Source organism: Artemia sp. Qi Xiang Cuo, chromosome 5, assembly GCF_049724085.1.
Source record: "Artemia sp. Qi Xiang Cuo chromosome 5, ASM4972408v1, whole genome shotgun sequence".
Lineage (NCBI taxonomy): Eukaryota > Metazoa > Arthropoda > Branchiopoda > Anostraca > Artemiidae > Artemia > Artemia sp. Qi Xiang Cuo.
In genome coordinates this window covers 46,083,315-46,101,562 of record NC_142798.1, presented here as the reverse complement: position 1 = coordinate 46,101,562, position 18,248 = coordinate 46,083,315, and the positions used below count along the sequence as shown (strand labels likewise).

The following is an 18,248-nucleotide window of genomic DNA, read 5'->3' as shown; positions in this document are numbered from 1 at the left end:
ATCCCCAAAGACATAATTTCTGGACCTTTTAGCTACCTTGAACAAAATGCCTATCTCAAAATTTTGATTGGATGTGTTTGGGAGAATGGTATAGAGGTGCTGATGTACGATCTGACCACTCACTTATGATGGCAAAATTCAAAATCAAGTTGAGGAGAGAATTCCTCAAAGAAAACTCCTCGCCTCGAACCTCTTCTTGACTCAGACAAGTGGCTAAACAAAACATTGAAGCACGATTTTGTGGTAGAACTTTTGAATCACTTTCAAGCTCTCTCTCAGCCAGAACAGTTAGATCAAGAACACACGTGGAAGGTCATGAAAGACTTGTTTTCAATCGGCTGCCTCAGAAATACTTGGCTACAGAAAGAGCCCGAAAGATCAGTGGCTTTCAGACAAGACATGCGCCCTCATAGAGAAAAGAAAACGTATAAAACAAACCCTTCTTCAGAATCAAGTACCAAGCCAAAAGATCTTTAAAAGTTTCAGCTATAGAGAAGCAGACAAAGCGGTCAAAAATGTGCAAGAAATGACCACCGTTGTCAGATCGAAAGGAGGGCGAAACATGCAGAAGAAGCTACCAAAAGAGGTGACTCTAGAGCCTTTTATAGGATAACAAATGAAATAGTTGGAAACAAACGCTCCCAAGATGGCCCCTTTAGGATGAACCCTAAGGGGTCCATCTTGGACCCCTTAGGGTTCAAGATGGACCCCTCCGGTGCTTTACAGACAGAGCCAAAGGTTGTAAATGAAATATGGGTGTCACACTGAGAAAATTCTGAATAGACCTCCACCAGAAAACCCCCTGAATATCTCAAAGATGCCACTTTTTCCCTGAATATCAGTGATGAGCCACCAAGTGTGATGGAGATAAGTACTCCAGCAAGGAAATTGAAAAACAGAAAATCGCCAGGTGAAGACCGAATAACAGCAGAGATGATTAAGGCATCAATCTCAGGACAAATCTCATACTCGGTCAAGTTATTTACCAAAATCCGGGAGAATAGAGAAGTACCAGTTGAATGGAAGAGAAGCTCACTGGTCAGACTTTTCAAAAGTGGTGATGCTGAAGGCGTTCAAAAGGGAGAAAGTCCTTTGTCATGTTATTTTGGAAAGAATACAGACCGAACTAGATAAACACCTGAGAGATGAACAATATGGGTTCCATGCAGGACGTTCCTGTTGATCGTATTTTCATTCTATGCATGCTCACAGAGGAAAGTCAAGAGTGGCAGTCCAAAATATACATGGCTTCATCGACTTTGAAAAGGCTTTCGATACGGTCGACCGCGAAACTTTGTGGCAAATTCTGAATTATTATGGCTTTTCGGATAGAATTATTAAGATAAATATGTCATAGTACGAAGGGAGTGAATGCTGCATTAAGACGCCAGGAGGCCAAACAAGATACTTTAGAATCTTATCTGGAGTTAAACAGGGATGCGTGTTGTCACCACTGCTCTTTATAATAGCTATTGACTATAGCCTTCGCAACACAACAACAGATGACCTTGAATTATCATCCTGTGTAACAGTCAGCGACTTAGATTTTCATTCACAGGGTCAGTGTGAAAGCCAGCCAGATTGGTCTTAAAATAAATGCAGGAAAGACAAAAACCATGGCAACATCCAATCCCTCCCTACATATCACATGTGCTGGTGAGGAAATTGAACAAGCTATTGAGTTTAAGTATTTGGGCAGCATCATAGAGAATACTGGATCTACCACAAAAGAAGTCATAACTAGAATAGGACAAGCTAACGCAGACTTCAATCAAATGAAAAAAATCTGGAAATCCAAGAATTATTCAAATCACCTGAAGCTGCGTTTATTCAACAGTAACGTTTTACCAGTCCTCCTGTATGTCGCTCAGACTTGGCACTTAAACATTCAACAAGAGAAGAAGATTCTTGCTTTTGAGAACAATTGCCTCCGGAGGATTCTGAATATACATTGGTCGGAAAGGGTCTCAAACAATACCATTCGGAAAATCACCAATCAACCACTAATAGCCGACACCTTCAGATCCCGTAGATGGAGGTATCTCGGACACTTTTTGAGAATGAAAAACAATCGAATCCTGAAGTCTACCCTTGAGTGGAAGCCGGAAGCGAGGAAGACCTCGAAACACATTGAGGCGAACCTACAACAGTGACCTATGCCGCCTGAATGCCTCTTTCCAACCAGATTGGGAAGATGTCTACGCAGCGGCTCATCTCAGACCCGATTGGCGAACATTCACTGATGCTCCAGGCACCCCTGGTGGCGCAGGAGGATCTAAGGTCTAAGGAGAGGGGTTTTAGTTGCCCTCCAATCACTTTTGACTATTAAAAAGGACACTAGTCCTTTTAATCTCCAATCGAATGAGCCATTTTTGAAATTTCTACGACAACACTTTCTACAAAAAAAACTTATATGCCCCCAGGTCATAACTTACTACCCTTGCCCTGAGGGCTGTGGGGAAGTATCATCCCCAAAGACATAATTTCCGGACCTTTCAACTACCTTAAACAAAATAGCTATCTCAAAATTTTGATTGGATGTGTTTGGGGAAATGGTAGGTGTGAGAGGGGTGTTAGTTGCATTCCAATCACTTTCGGCTATTAGGAAGGGCACAAGCCTTCTAATTTCCAATCGGATGAGTCTTTTTCGAAGTTTCTACTACAACTCCTTCGATACGAAGTACCCTGGTCTAAAAGAAAGAAAAAAAAATAATACATTTTGCCCACATCGTTCTTTACTTAGGCAGCCCTGTTGCGCTGCCTATGATATGATATGATCATCTATTTTAATTTCTGTTCGTTTGGATTTCATTTATTTTTTAATTATAATTTCTGATCGTTTTGGGTTTGAATTAATATAGTACTTTATTCCTTCTTTTTTTTAAGTTTGATATGGCTCTTTACTTTTTCTTGAAAAACTTCTTTTCCAGAAAGTTTTTTTTTTCAAATTAATTTCTTTTCATTTTTGACTGCCAAAGTTTATTATTGGCTAACATAATAAATTTTCGAGGCTCGTTTTGAGGCATTTTGAGAAACGAATGTGCCATCACGAGGCCTCATTATCAAAGCATTATCATCAAGCTTAATAGTGTAGCTTTAACAGTGGTAACGCAAAGCCACCATCTTTTATCTCCTGTCTCCCCCATGTAATGAGCACGCTGGTCACGAACGTATGCAGGAATTTTTTGGGGGGATCCACTAACATAAAAAAGTGTTTCCAATAGTAAAAAACTAGTTTTATTTGATAATTTGAATAAGAAGTAGGCTACCCAGAAATTCAAAAAATATAAAATATAGGATTTCCGGGGGGTGCCTGGGCCCCGAGAACCCTCCTGTATACGTGCCAAGTGCCGGATCAAGCGCCACGCAGTTTTACAGTATCCCATTTCAGTTGAAGTACTGTAGTTCAAGACGGTGGTGTCAATTAGTAGTGGGTAGGGGGACCCCCCTAGATTTTGAAACATATCTTAATTTTACAATTTCATTGAAAAATGGTTTTTGTATTTTTATTGAAGAAATAATAAAAAAGAAAACAACAAAATGCCCTCCCCCCCGCAGATTTTGGAAAACGAATTTTTACCCCATCCCCCTAACTTCCCTGAGTTGGCCCCACTGTTAAGAATTCGTTATATGAAACTTTATGAAAGCAAAGATTTAACCTACATCCCAGCCCTTCAAACAAAGCAGGTTCTGTCTATTGGCCCATTCTGTTTTCTTCTATCTTACCTGGCCTTTAAAATGTTCCAAATTTCTACTTTTTTCAAGACCTGTTACATCATCTTTCCCAATCGCAAAAAAATAGTTGGAAATTGGAGCATTTGACAACAAAATTCGTTTTGAAGTATCTTGGATGGCAAGGAAAACCTTCCTTTTATAAAACAGCTCTTCCTAATACGTTCCGAAAACATACAATATATTTTTAAATATTTCCACTCTCCTGAAAAATAAATTATGTTCTTCCAGAGGTCATAAAGTCTCATGCAGGCTTTCACGCATGGTTGGAGCAGTGGCGCCAATTCACAAATATGTTGGTGTATCCTCCTTGAAATATCGAAATTTTTGCGATTTACCCTGTAATTCCTTATATTTCTCTTTGCCTTGCCTATTTTTCCGAAATTGTGCCTCCCCCACCGAAAAAATTCCTGTGAATATTCCTGGTTTGCTGCTTCTCTCAAGCTTTTTCAGTCTTTTGCTCTCGTATGAAATTTATGATTTAACCTTTTTTAATTTTGGGCTTATCAAACAGTTCTTGTTAACGAACTGTAAGTAAAGAGCGACTCGGGCCAATAGTAGCCGCAACTCTAAAAAAGGAATTTCAATAATAATTAATGCGTAAAAAAATGGCTTTTATATTGGTTATTTAAAAAAAACTTTTTCCACAAGACAAGTTTTTCAAAGAAAAGTAAATAGCTCCATTAAGCCAAGAATGATCAAAAATAAATTCAAATAATCTTCCAAGCGTAAAACTACCTCAAATTACTATCAGTAAATAAATGAAACTCAAAACGAACAGAAATTACAATAAAAAGCCAAGTCAAACTCAAAACGGGCAAAAATTAACATGAGTAGGGCTGATAACCCCCATGCCTTCTAATGACGAGAACACAATTTGCGCTTTACTGAAAAAAAAAACAAAAAAACCAGAAAACAAATGACCGTGGATTGTCAGTTAAATTGACATATACTGACATATCTTCGTTAAGGTTTTGATAACTTTTATTCATGAAAGTAAGAAAGGTGAAAACATTTGAAACATATTTTGATTTCAGGTATGTCAACCGCCCAAAATTATGCAGTTGGCCCATTATGCTTTAAAGCTAAATGTTTCTTCAAAAACAAATCAAAAGGTATTGTGTTGGGGGGGGGGGGTTGACTATCCCTAAAGACATAGTAGTTGGACCATTCTACTATGTTGAACAAAATGTTTGTCTCAAAATTTTGACTGGATGCGTTTGGAAAGCGAATGGGCTTGCAAGAAGGACTGCTTGCCTTCCAATCTCTTGTTACTCTTAAAAAGGGCACCAGACACTCGCACTGTAATTGCAGTGCAAAGGGGAGGACTTTCCCCTTCATATATGTAGTAAAAAATTTTAAACAAGTAAAAAGTGCAAAATTAAAAAAGTGCAAAAGTGCAAAAAGTGCAAATTATGTTCTGGTCTTGGGGGTTGCCAGCCCTACTCATGTTAATTTTTGCTTGTTTTTAGTTTGACTCGGTTGTTTATTGTATGAGTTAAACAAACAAAATACGTCTAAAATTTTTTTTTTTTAACTTTAATAAATTAAAAATAATTAAAACTTTAAGGAATATATATATCATTATGTATTACTAACCTGACAATCCACAGCCATTTTTTTTTCAGTAAAGCCCAAATTATGTTCTGGTATTGAGAAGGTATGGGGGTTGTCAAAGACATAATTGTCCAGATCTTTCAACTACACTGAACAAAATGACTATCTCAGAATTTTGATTAGATGTGTTTTGGAATTGATGGGCCTGGGGGGGGGGGGGCTTGTTGCCCTCCAATCACTTTCGCCTAATATAAAGGGCACTGGCCCTTTCAATTTCCAATCGATTGAGCCTTTTTCGAAGTTTCTACGGCAACAAATGACCATCTTAAAATTTCTACCAGATGCACTACGGGAAAATACAAGGTTTGGAGGGGGGGTTAATCCACCGTCTGATCACTTTGAATCATAGGAATGGCACTGGAAACTCTGATTACCAATCCAGTTAGCCCCCTTCAAAATTTATTGAATCGCCCTGTCCGTACACACCTAATAGGCCCCTAGGGCATAACTCATCTTGCCCTGAGGGCGGTGGGAGGGGGTTGTCATCCTCAAAGACATAATTTCCGGTCCTGTCAATTACGTTGAACAACAACGTCTATCTTAAAATTTTGATTGGATGGGTTTGGGGAAATAGTTGGCGTGGGAGGGGGGTTAGATGCCCTCCAATCACTTTCGAATATAAAAAAGGGCACTGGCCCTGTCAATTTCCAATCGAAAGAGCCCTTTTCAAAGTTTCTACGACAACAAATGGCCATCTAAAAATTAAAATCAGATGCATTTCGGGAAAATACGAGGTGTGGGGGGGGGTCCACCCTCCGATCCCTCTGAATCTTAAATGAGCACTATAGCTTCTGATTACCAATCCAATGCACCCCCTTCGGAATTTATACGGTCACCCTTTCTATATATATATATATATATATATATATATATATATATATATATATATATATATATATATATATATATATATATATATATATATATACATCTTATATGCCTCCAGAGCATGACTTACAACCCCTACCGTGAGGACTCTGCCCTGAGGGGGGGGGGGGGTTCATCCTCAAAGACATAATTTCAGGACCTTTCAATTACGTTGAACAAAATGGCTATCTAAAAATTTGGATTGGATGGGTTTGGGGAAATGGTGGGCGTGGGAGGGGTGTTAGTCGCCCTCCAATCCTTTCGTCTATTAAAAAGGGCACTAGTCCTTTCAATTTCCAATTGAATGAGTTCTTTTTGTAGTTTCTAAGACAACAAAGGCCATCTCAAAATTTCTGTCAGATGCATTTCGAGAAAATATGAGGTATGGGGGGGGTATCCACCCTTCGATCACTCTGAATCTTAAAAGGGGCACTTGAACTTTTGATTACCAGTCCAATGATCCCTCTCTGAAGTTTATACTATCACCCTTTCTACATATACCTTATATGCCCCCAGGGCATAACTTACAACCCTTTCCCTGAGGGCTGTAGAGGGGGGGGGGGGGTGTCATCTTCAAAGACATAATTTCTGGACCTTTCAACAACGTTGAACAAAATGGCTATCTAAAAATTTTTATTGAATGTGTTTGAGGAAATGGTGGGCATGGGAGAGGGTGAATGTTAATTGCCCTCCAATCTCTTTCGACCATTAAAAAGAGCACGAGCCCTTTCAATTTCCAATCGAATGAGCTCTTTTCGAAATTTCTACGCCAACAATTGGCCATCTCAAAATGTCTATCAGATGCATTTCGTGAAAATACGAGGTATGGGGGAGGGGGGAGGTAACATCCACCCTCTGACTACTTTGAATCCTAAAAAGGGAACTAGATCATCTTATTTCTAATCAAATGATCCCATTCCGGAGTTTTTACGATCACCCTTTCTATATATACCTTATATGCCCCCATAGCATAACTTATAACTCTTTCCCTGAGGACTGTGGAGGGGGGGGGGTCATCCTCAAAGACATATTTTTTGACCTTTCAATTACGTAGTAGGGGGGGGATGTCATCCTCAAGAACATAATTTTCAGATCTTTCAACTACGCTGAACAAAATGGATATCTTAAAAAAATTTTATTGGAAATGTTTGGGGAAATAGTATCACTTTCAACTATTAAAAATGGCACTAGCCCTTTCAGTTTACAATTGAATGAGCCCTTTTCGAAGTTTCTACGACAACTCCTACGATACGAAGTGTCCTGGTCAAAAAAAAAAAAAAAAAATCACTGTGCCCATATCGCTCTTTACTTAGGCAGCGCTATTGCGCTGCCTATGATTCCAAACATATAAAATTCATTAAGATTAAAGTTATCCATCAAAAGATAGGAACCTACGAACGTTTGTCTCATCTTCAGAAAAGGGGGAGAACGCCCCTAAAAAGCCAAGTGATTTTAATGAAAATCACCACATTAGATTCAGCTTATCAGAGAACCCTAGTGTATAGGTTTCAAGCTCCCTTCTACACAAATGTGGAATTTTGTTTGTTGGTTTTTCCAGGAAAAAGATCACAAATGCGTGTTTATTCGTTAGTTTTTTTTTTTTTTTTTTTTTTTTTTTTTTTTTTTTTGTATTTCCCAGGGGTGAGTGTGTTGAACCGATGCTCCTATGAGATCAGGAAAGTGCTCCTTCGATTGGAAATTAAAAGTTATAGTGCCCTTTTTAAGTGACAAAAAAGATTGTGCCAAAGGGAAAATGCCGTTTTCTGCCATTTTTGGCACCAAACTAAGATTTTGCCCCAAACAGGACCAAGTTGCAATCGATTGAAAAATTATGAGATAGCCAATCGATTTATGAACATTTATTTTAATACTTACTAAGCATTAAACTTAAATAAGGAATTAAATAAATATTAAACTAAGTTAATTTACTTGATTTTTCTTGAAATTACGTTCATTGATGCATAATTGCGCATCAGCTATTGTGAAGGGAAAGTGATGGGTCATTTTGTTGGTGGTGCTGGTGGTGGTGGGGGGGGGGGGTGTCAGAAGCTAATTGTCTGGCATAAACACCGTGAAAACAGGGTATTGTCTCATGTTCGCAATATAAGTTCTCGAGTGTGTATTATATAACAAATAAGTACCTATACAATTAAACATCAAGGGATCGGGAGGGGGTACGGGGCCAGCAACCCACATTATATCATGGTAGCGCCATCATATCGTGGAGGGGCCAGGGCATAGTCTGAAAAATGATCAGAAATTAAATAAAAGAAGTTTTTCAACTGAAAGTAAGGAGCAACATTAAAACTTAAAACGGTACTTGTGTATTATCCCGAACACACTCAAGAAGTTTGCTTTGTTTGATCCGAGTAAAATCGGCTTTTCTCTCGCATTTGGTTATAAATAGCTTATTCTTTCGTGAAATAAAATACGAAGCCGGTGTATTTCAATTAAATATTTAATATATAGAGGTGGCTAGGTTAGGTATTTAATAGCCTATAACGCGCTCTGGGCAGCCTGCTTTCTATAATTCTTTGTTTTAGTTTCCATAATTTTGCAGCTAAAGTATTATATTTTCATCATTATGATTAACCTAACTTCAATTCTGAGTGTGCTCTGGATAATACACAAGTACCCTTAAAGCGAACAGAAATTATTCCATATATGAGGGGGAATGCCCCTCCTCTACCCGTCGCTCTTTACGCTAAGTTTGACTTCTTGCCCGAATTCCTTAAGAACAAGTGCTGAAACCAAGGCCGTACCCAGGATTTTTTTTCGGAGGGGGTTTACTCAATTTTTTTTGGGGGGGGGGGGTGGGAGGGGGGTTACACAAAAAAACTCAAAAACGCACACAATATTTGTTTATGTCGCTTTTTGTTACGTTTTTACGAGTCATACAAACATTTCGGAGGGGTTCAAACCCCCCGACCCCTCCCCCTAGATACGGCCTTGGCTTAAACACAAGGACCGTTGTATTGGAATAAGAAGATTTTTTGGTACTTTCCCGTTATATGGGCCTTTACAAGGAAACCAGTCACGGAAAACCCGTTTTGACGGGTTAATTCAAGACACCGCTATAGAGTAATGCTATGCAGAGCGTTGTTTTCATTGCGTATACGATATTTAAACTGTTGTTTTTTGGGGTTTAGGGAGGGGAAGGTACCTAGGTTAGGTTATGTATTTAATATATGCTATGCTTTACCCCCACCCCCCTAAGTTGCAAACATATTGTCCAAATTTGTTTATAAACTATTATATATTCATCCTATTTTATTTTATTTCATTAGCATTAACCAAACTTGACTTTTTAGAAAGGCCCATATAATGGGAAAGTACCGATTTTTATAGCACTAAAAATCTGCAGCATTAAAAAGCGTTGGGTTAAGAAAGGGGAAGCTCTCCTCATACACGGAATAATTTCTGTTCGTTTTAATCTTGCTACTTACTATCAGTTGAAAAAACTTGGGTAAATATATACCAAATCATATTATTGACTTACGCATAAAGTGAATATAAAATTCGGTGCTTTTTTTATGCTGATTACGAATATAATAATCCTTTCTATCGGAAATGAATTTCAGGCCCCTCCCCCCTATATATGCCAATTCAGGTTATATATTTATAAATTCGGGGGGGGTGCAAATTTTGTTTCTGATGTAAATGGGATTTAAGTTTAAACTCTACCCCCCCCCCTAATGTAGAAATATATAACCTGAATTTGCATACATGGGGAGGGGGGCTTAAATTCATTTCTAATAGAAATTATTATTATATTCGTAATCAGCATAAAAAAAGGCACTGAATGGTATATTCACTTTATGCGTAAATCAATAATATGATTTGGCAGATATTTACCAAAACTTGTTTTTATTTAATGCCTTTTGAATTCTCATGGCATATTTGTAGAACTAAAAGCTTTTATCCAGTTTTGAGTTTCATGACACAAGTGAATATAGCAAACATATACGATAGTTGCTTCACCAAAATCAATTTCACAACAAAATTACGCAAACAGGATGACTCCACCTCGTGTCTTTACGATTGGCCGTCTTGCCGTTCACTTTGTCTCTCTCGCTTCATATTTCCGTAGGATTGTAAATTGTTCTATTGCTAATAGACGTACGAGGCAGTGAAATATCCAGTTTTAATTATTTGTGGAAAAAATTGACAACCAGCTGCAGTGAAAAGAAGTTATTTGTTATTTAATTACAAAAATCATTACAACATCAGAATGAAATATGGAGATGTAATATGCAATCCTCCAGGAAGATAACAGCAAGGGGCAAAAAGATAAAATTAGGTACTTTAGTCTCGATTTTGGATTTAAACAGCTGACATAATTTTTTGACTGTGCAAAACGCAATCTTCATTAGTGCAGAGCGTTTCGGGATTGTTAATTTCAAATTCGTCATTCAATGTCTGAAAGCAGCTATTCAGGTCCAGTTCAACGGTCGAGAAAAAAAAGAGGTGGTCCTTACAGCACACAAAGAAATCTGGAAAAAGATAATGATGGATGCGAAATGGTTCGCCCTGAGACGCCTCCAAGGATTCAGTCAGGAATTGGAGAACAAGTAAATGAGAGAATTGACACAGATGCCAAAATTATTGGCGATAGATATTTGTTTCTTGAAAATTTAGAAGGATCTAATTTGAAACGTGCCATTGACCTCGTTACCAAGAGGGAACTAGCGTGTAGGGTGAGTTTAAGGAACAAGCATTTTTTAAACGTTTTTATAGGCTACTTGATCAAATAAGAGACATTAAGGCTGAGTTGGGGTGCAATGTTGCAAAAAAGTAAGGTGAACTTGGGTAAAATTCTAGATAAGGGAATTTGGTACCTGTATGATATATCCCCTATCGCTCAAGTTGTTCATTCATTGACGCATTATAGAACTGTTTCTTTTCGTTAGTTTCTTTCAGCATAGCGTGAGACAAGACAAAGAGAAATGACAGAATGTAGATGGAAAATACATAATTTGGGCTATATATTTGCACAATAGGGGGTGGGGGTAAAGTATTTGGACAATGTGAAGTTAGAAAGCAACTCTTACTACCCTACATAATATGCAGAATGATTGTACCAAACACATTCGGCATGCAGACCCGCTGCACTTTACCCCTACCTCCCCCCCCTGATATGCAAATATAAAGTATATAAAGTTTCTAAAGTATTATATTGCTATCTTAGTTTGGTATATTTCATTAAGACTGAGCGTCAGAGAAACATTTAGAAGAATATTATGTAGAGGGTAGGCCTATATCATACAAGTACCTATAGCCAAAATTGTATATTCTCCATGTATTCTGTTTCTGTTGCTTCTCTTTGTCTTGTCATTCTATGCTGAAAGCGGTAAAATTTTGTAAATTTTTGGCAGTTCGGTAAATTTTTGGTCATTCATATTATTGACTTACGGATAAAGTAAACATACTACTCGATGCCTTTTTATGCTCTTTCCAAATATAATAATAATTTTTGTCGGAAATGAATTTTACCCTCAGCCCTATATATACCAATTCAGAGTATACATTTGCATATTAGGGGGTGGGGTAAATTTTATTTCAGATGTAAATGAGAGGTAAGTTTAAACTTTCCCCCACCCCCCTAATGTGCAGGTATATACCCTGAATTGGTATATATAGGGGTGGGGGTAAAACTAATTTCCGACAAAAATGATTATGTTTACTTTATTCGTAAGTCAATAATATGAATAACGAAAAATTTACCAGCAGTTCATATTATTGACTTACAAATAAATTGAACATACCACTTGATGCTTTTTTATGCTCTTTACGAATATAATAATCAATTCTATAGGAAATTCAAATTTACCCCCTCCCCCTAATGTGCAAATATATAACCCGAATTGGAATATACCATGAATTGTCGACGGCAAAGTTTCGATTCGCAGAATTCAGCGCTATTTTTGTCGACGGCACTCGAAAAATTTGAAACGTTAGGAAAACGTTTTATATTTGAGTTGCCTAGTAGCCTACATGGAGGTTTGAATTGTTATAAATAAGTATTTTTGGAATATGTTACTCTTGAAAAACTTATTTATAAACTATTTATATGTGTTTAACCACTTTTAAATAACTTAACTAGTTTTGATAACCTCTGTGTGGTCACAATTCAGGGTATATATTTGCATATTTGGGGGGTGGGGTGGGTAAATTTGAATTTCCGATAGAAGCGATTATTATATTCGTAAAAAGCATAAAACAAGGCATCAAGTGGTATGTTCACTTTATTCCTAAGTCAATAATATGAACTGCCAAAAATTTACCTAAAATTTTACTTTAGCTTCTTTTGGCTATCTTAGAAAGGGGTTAGGTTAAGAAAATGAAACTTTCAGGGATGGGTCTACAGGCTAAAGTATGTCCCGGGAAGGTATTTTAAAGTACCTATCTCCACTCCTCCCTCTAGAGGGTCCTGACCTTTGATGACCTTTAAAAACCCATTTGTTATAAAAGTGAAACCTTGCAAAATGGATCTTCCGCTTAAATGAAGTACAACAAAATTGTTTTCAGCTTCACAACTTTGCTCAATCCCAATTTACAAGGTTTTAAAAATATGTAAATAGGCTACATTTCCTAAATTGTGAAAAAAAAAAGGTTGATATGGCTTAAAATTCTACTCAAATAACAGGAATTGCATTTTCAGAACTAAAGCCAGAGAAAAAGAAACTGATAACTGAAAATTAAAGTAGAGTTAAACTGACTGAAGATAACTGACAATTAAAGTGTTGTTTGTCAGAATTTCAATAACTGACAATTAAAGTGTTGTTTGTCAGAATTTCAATAGGTACAGACCTCTCGTGTAAGCAAATTTCAGGACCCTCTAGAGGGAGAAGCTGTGGAGGTAGGTACTTCAAAATACCTTCGCGGAACATACTTTAGCCTGTAGACCCATCCCTGAAAGTTTCATTTTCCTAACCTAACCCCTTCCCAAAATAGGCAAAAGTAGCTAAAGTAGAATTTTACCAAAAAAACGGTTCTATAATGCGTCAATAAATGAACAACTTGAGCGGTTAGGGTGTATATCATACAAGTACCATACCGGGGATTTCATTAATCTTGTGAAGTTGGCCTAATTGAGCTGGCTGAATGAAACTTTCAGGAATGAATTCAGAGCCTCAGATTTCCTGGGAAGATATTTGTGGTATCTAACTCCATTCTTGTCCCTCCAAAGGGCACTGGTCTTTCATAATCTTAAGTTACGAAAAGAAACCTTGAGAAATAGATATAGCCTACTGCTCAAATGAGGCTCGAGAGAAGTGTACTGAGCCTCATGCCTTTGCTCAATCCTGGTTTAAAAGGTTTTTATTATGCACATTTTCTATTTGTTAAATTTAGAAAAAAAACGTCTTTATATAGGTTAAAATCCTGCTGAATTAATAAGATACAATTTTTAAAACCCAAGCCAATGAAGCATAATTAGGGCCGTCACGTATGGGAGGAGGGGGGACGCCCCCCAATTTTTTGGCCTCTTGGTAAAAAATGAGTTGGTGAAATCATGGCACAAAGCTTCACGATTTTTCCGACGGCGCCAAAATTTTTTGTTTGGTTAAATAAAGACTACGAAAATACTGATATAGGCTATCATCTACAGAAATCTCGGAACTTGGTAGGTAAACTACTACTACCACTACTAACAACTCACCGCTGCACCAAGCCGCCTGAGGTCAACATAGCTACGCTCGCTCCCCCTACACCCTAATCCACTTAAATCCTCCCTTTTTACACCCGCCCAAGAAGTTCTCATTTCCTTTTAATCTTTCTTTATGACGTCCTCCCACCCCAGACGGGGACGACGCCACAGTTTTACTGACTTCTGATTTTACAGATGGTGCTACAATTTTCCATTTGATTAAATAAAGAGCATGAAAAAAATGACATGACTTATACCAAAATCTCAATCTCTGTCGGCAAATGCAGCGGTTTTACTGACTCGTGCAGTGATTTTACGTATAACGTATCGTATTCAAAATGGACATTATGCTAATTATTGATAAAAAAAAACAGTCGGTAAAATGACCAGCCAGTCGGTAAAATCCTTTGCTCTCCCAAACATTTTGGGTAGTGACGCCCCTGAGCACAAAGGCCTAAATTTTTATTGAATCGTGTCCTAGCCCCCCCCCCCCTAATGCATGTATAATAGGCGTTAGATATATACAGTAATGGTATCAGTGTTAATTAGGCCTGTTGAAAAGAAGGTATGTTAAGACACATTGCAACTACTACTAACAACTCACCGCAGCATCAGGCCACCTGAGGCCAACACAGCTACGCACGCTCCTCCTCTATCCCAATCTATTCAAAGCCTCCCTCTTTACACCCTCCCAGAAAGTTCCCATTTCTTTTAAATCTTTCTTTATGACATTCTCCCACCCCAGACGAGAGGACGACCTGCTTTCTGTTGGCCCACGACGGTTGGCCGAAAAGGCACAATCTTCGGCAACCTGTCTTCCTTCATTCGCACGATGTGTCCTACCCATCCCAAACTTTCTTTCATTATAGCCCTAGAAAGCGGGATTGAACTATATATTTCGTACAGCCTACTGTTTGAAATATGCTCAGATAGCCGGGCACCCAGAACAATCCATAGGCAATTTCTCTGGAAAATATCTAGCAAATCTTCATCCGCTTTTCGGAGCGCCTATGCTTCAGAGCCATAGTTGACCACTGTCATCACTGTAGCTTCTAATATTCTAATCTTGGTTTGCAGACTTATCTTCCTATTCTTCCAAACTGTGAAAAAACACCCTGAGCCTTGACAGTTCTACTTTTAACATTTTCACTGCTCCCACCGTCTTTACTAATAATACTACCAAGGTAAGTGAAGATACCCACCCGATAAATCTTTTCGTTACCCAACGTCACCTTTTCATCTTCCCCTATTCCTAGCCTTAGGGACTTAGTCTTCTTAACATTAATTTTCAAACCTTTTCTAGCACCATGAACTCGCAAAACGTCAAAAAATTCATTCATTTCGCTCACACTTTCATCTAGGATGCTTAAATCATCAGCATAATCTAAGTCCAGGAGTGTTTCCTCCCCATTTGATTCCGTGGTCTCCCATTGCATTTCCTATGCTTCTCAAGACAAAGTCCATCAAAATAATCCATATAAAAGGGTCCCGAGGGGGTGTGGAGGGATGCACTCCCCCCAATTCTTTTGGCATTGAGTAAAATTCTTGCCGAAGCGAAAATTACGGTAGAAATTTTGCAAAATTTCTTATTTCTGCAGAAAATTTGGCAGAAATCAGGCAGCGATTCGGTAAAATCTACGAAGTTTAGCTTGGGCTCATCGTTTGAATTTGGTTATATTCAAATGCACCGAATTTTATGGATTAGGTAGAACCAATCTCAAGCTTGTTTCGAGGGAACAAGGGCGTAGCCATTTCATATGGTGCCTTAGCCCCCTCTCCTTCTCGCAGTTGGTGGTTCTGAAAGTAACTCATATTGTTCAGTATTAAGCCTACTAAAAAAAAGTGCATGGAATTTTTAATTTCATTGAACTTGCCATCTTTTATAGACACGTTGTTTTTATCTGATACTTCATTTTAAAGATAAGAAGATACAGAATTTCGAAACTTCTCCCTGGAAATTTGTAATTGCCTGACTGACAGTTAAGCAATCTGAATTGTCAATTTTGGACTCTTACTGATAATTTTTTCACAAGCAAAGAGTATCGATGCGGATATTAATCTATTTTATTATTAAATAAAAACAAACTTTATAACTGGAAAGTAAGGAGCAACATTAAAAACTTAAAACGGACAGAAACTTATCCGTATATGAGTGGGACTGCCCCCTCCTGGACCCTCACTCTTTACTTGAAGTCTTGAAGTGATTTATATATACTTCTTAATTCAACGACCCTTGCGTCTCATGGGCCGTTCTGAAACAATTGTTACAAAAAGTCAAACTTTAGCGTAAAGAATGACGGATGAGGAAGCGGCAGCTCCCATCATATACGGAATATTTTCGGCTCGTTTGAAGTTTTAATGTTGCTCCTTACTTTCACGTGAAAAGTTGCTCTTTTTAATTATTTTCTAACAGTTTTTCGAATCATACTAGAAAGTCCCCTCCCCTCTGTCAAGTTTCCTCTTGACGATTATCCCTTGGGAACTTGCTCTTAAGCTTTCGGTTACTATGAGCTGTGGTTCGCTCTTTGCTTGTTTGCAGCTATTGCAGCAACCGAGATGTTTATTGCAATGATAAGCTGGGATTGTTTTAAACTCAAGCACTTTGAATATGTTAAATGTTTTCCCCCGGGAAATCCCCCCTATCTCCTATTCCTCCAAACTTTTTTTCAGCTGCGACAAAATCCCATCCAGTCTGGTTAAAATCTGATTACATCTTATAATGGATATCCTTATGAGTGACGAAATTTAGCGACCCCTTTGCCTTCTCTCCCTCACGGTGTCAAAGGAGGTGCTGATCCCTAAAAGAAATAGGATTCCAGCTGTTACAACTTTTCAGGCCTGGGTGAGATGCAGCATCCCTTCTGATGCCAATAATTTAAATAATTTGAGATCTCTCCTCCCATAGAGGTTGAGTCATGTCCTGATACCGAAAAGCACAAGCAGGATTCTTACTCTTGCTTTGCGGCAGGTTTGGGTGAATTTCCAAAAGTGTCTCGGTTAGGTGTGTGGATCGAAATATTTGAGGAATTCCTTCCTCTTTTCTCAAAAGCCGGGATTGGGCCCAGATCCCCCAAAGGGCAACTTACAAAATTTGCTCTTACTACCCATAAAATTTGATTGATTTTCAATAGGCCTACTCTACCTAAATTTGCTCTTACTACCCATAAAATTTGATTGATTTTCAATAGGCCTACTCTTTGTTTGATGACCCCCGCCCCCAGAAAGGTCGGAATGAAAATAAACAATCAAAAAGTACAGCTACAATATTAACTAATATCCTGTCATGTCTGGCAGAGATCCGATAACCATTTCTGCTATATATTTTTATGGACACAAATTTAGAAACTTCTACCCTTTCCCTCTAAGGTTGAATCAGGTCTGGACCCCAGAGGCATAAATAAGACACTAACTCTACTTCCCGCCAAGTTTGGCTTGTATCCTATCAACTTCTCGGGTAGATTCCTGATAAAAAAAAAAACAATTGAATTTAGGGACCCCCTGCCCCACCTGTCAGAGGTAGGATTGTTTCTGGATACCCCAAAGACGCAATTAGGACGCTTACTTTCGCCTCTCATCAAGTTTGGTGTAGATATGACGATAGCTTTTGGTAGATCTGGCCTAAAATTAGTGGATATGGGAAACGCCCACCACCTACCAGTAGGGAGGCTCCAATAGACGCGACGGGGCCCTACCGCTGCCATCTATAATCAAGTCTAACGCTGACAGGTTATAATTTATTCATGGATTATTGATCCACTAACGGGTCAATGACACCTTTTTCAAGGTCAATTTATTTGTTGTTTCTAAGTGTATTGACTCCGGGACGAAGTTTGCATATGCACACTGAATTCTAACGGGGCAATGTATTGATCGAGTCTAACGGGACAAGATCACGTGACTCTTTCTAAGCCAATTAGGGAGTCGGAAATATTAGCGGGACATGATTGCAGAGAATGTAAGGAAAGGATTTTTTGCTTTAGTTATTATTAGTGTGGAAATAAAATTCAAAGAGTCAGAACAGTTTAACTTTACATGCTAGTGTATTTTACCAATAATGATGAGTAGAGTACTTACACAATTATAAATGGGTAATTGAGTTTTTGGCAATGACACAACAGCCCCAAACATTCCGGTGGAAATCACGAAAGGATCGCGGATTTTTCTGAAATGGGATGAAGTATATGCAAGACATGTGATATCCTTGAGCAAATTTAAAATGGAGGATCAATTATGCTTCGTTGCAAAAGTTGATATAGCGCATGGGAATAGATTTCAAAGTGCTTTAAGTGCATCATTGAAGTATATGAAAGATACTAGGCCATATTACTAAGTGTATAAATGTAATATTATTGCTGCAGTTATGTAGAAAAACTGTTTCAAAATA

At 38.1% G+C, this 18,248-nt stretch overlaps 2 protein-coding genes across 2 annotated transcripts in view; both read left to right on the top strand.

Annotated features, from left to right (window-relative positions):
• Nucleotides 1-1,616: 1,616 nt before the first annotated feature.
• LOC148952186 (uncharacterized) lies at nt 1,617-2,153 on the top strand. The gene has a single exon (XM_089089147.1). The coding sequence runs from the start codon at nt 1,617-1,619 to the stop codon at nt 2,151-2,153; it is 537 nt and encodes a 178-aa protein (XP_088945273.1).
• An 8,155-nt stretch (nt 2,154-10,308) lies between these two features.
• The window catches only part of LOC148952185 (tribbles homolog 2-like), a 62,342-nt gene continuing 54,402 nt past the window's right edge, over nt 10,309-18,248 (top strand). The window contains exon 1 of the mRNA XM_089089647.1: nt 10,309-10,913. Within this exon, the coding sequence (XP_088945773.1) occupies nt 10,632-10,913 (282 nt within the window). The 5' untranslated portion in view covers nt 10,309-10,631. The remainder of the gene's footprint in view (nt 10,914-18,248) is intronic.

Coding starts and splice junctions, on each gene's coding strand:
- LOC148952186 (XM_089089147.1), top strand. CDS start 1,617: ATGGCAACATCCAATCCCTCCCTACATATCACATGTGCTGGTGAGGAA.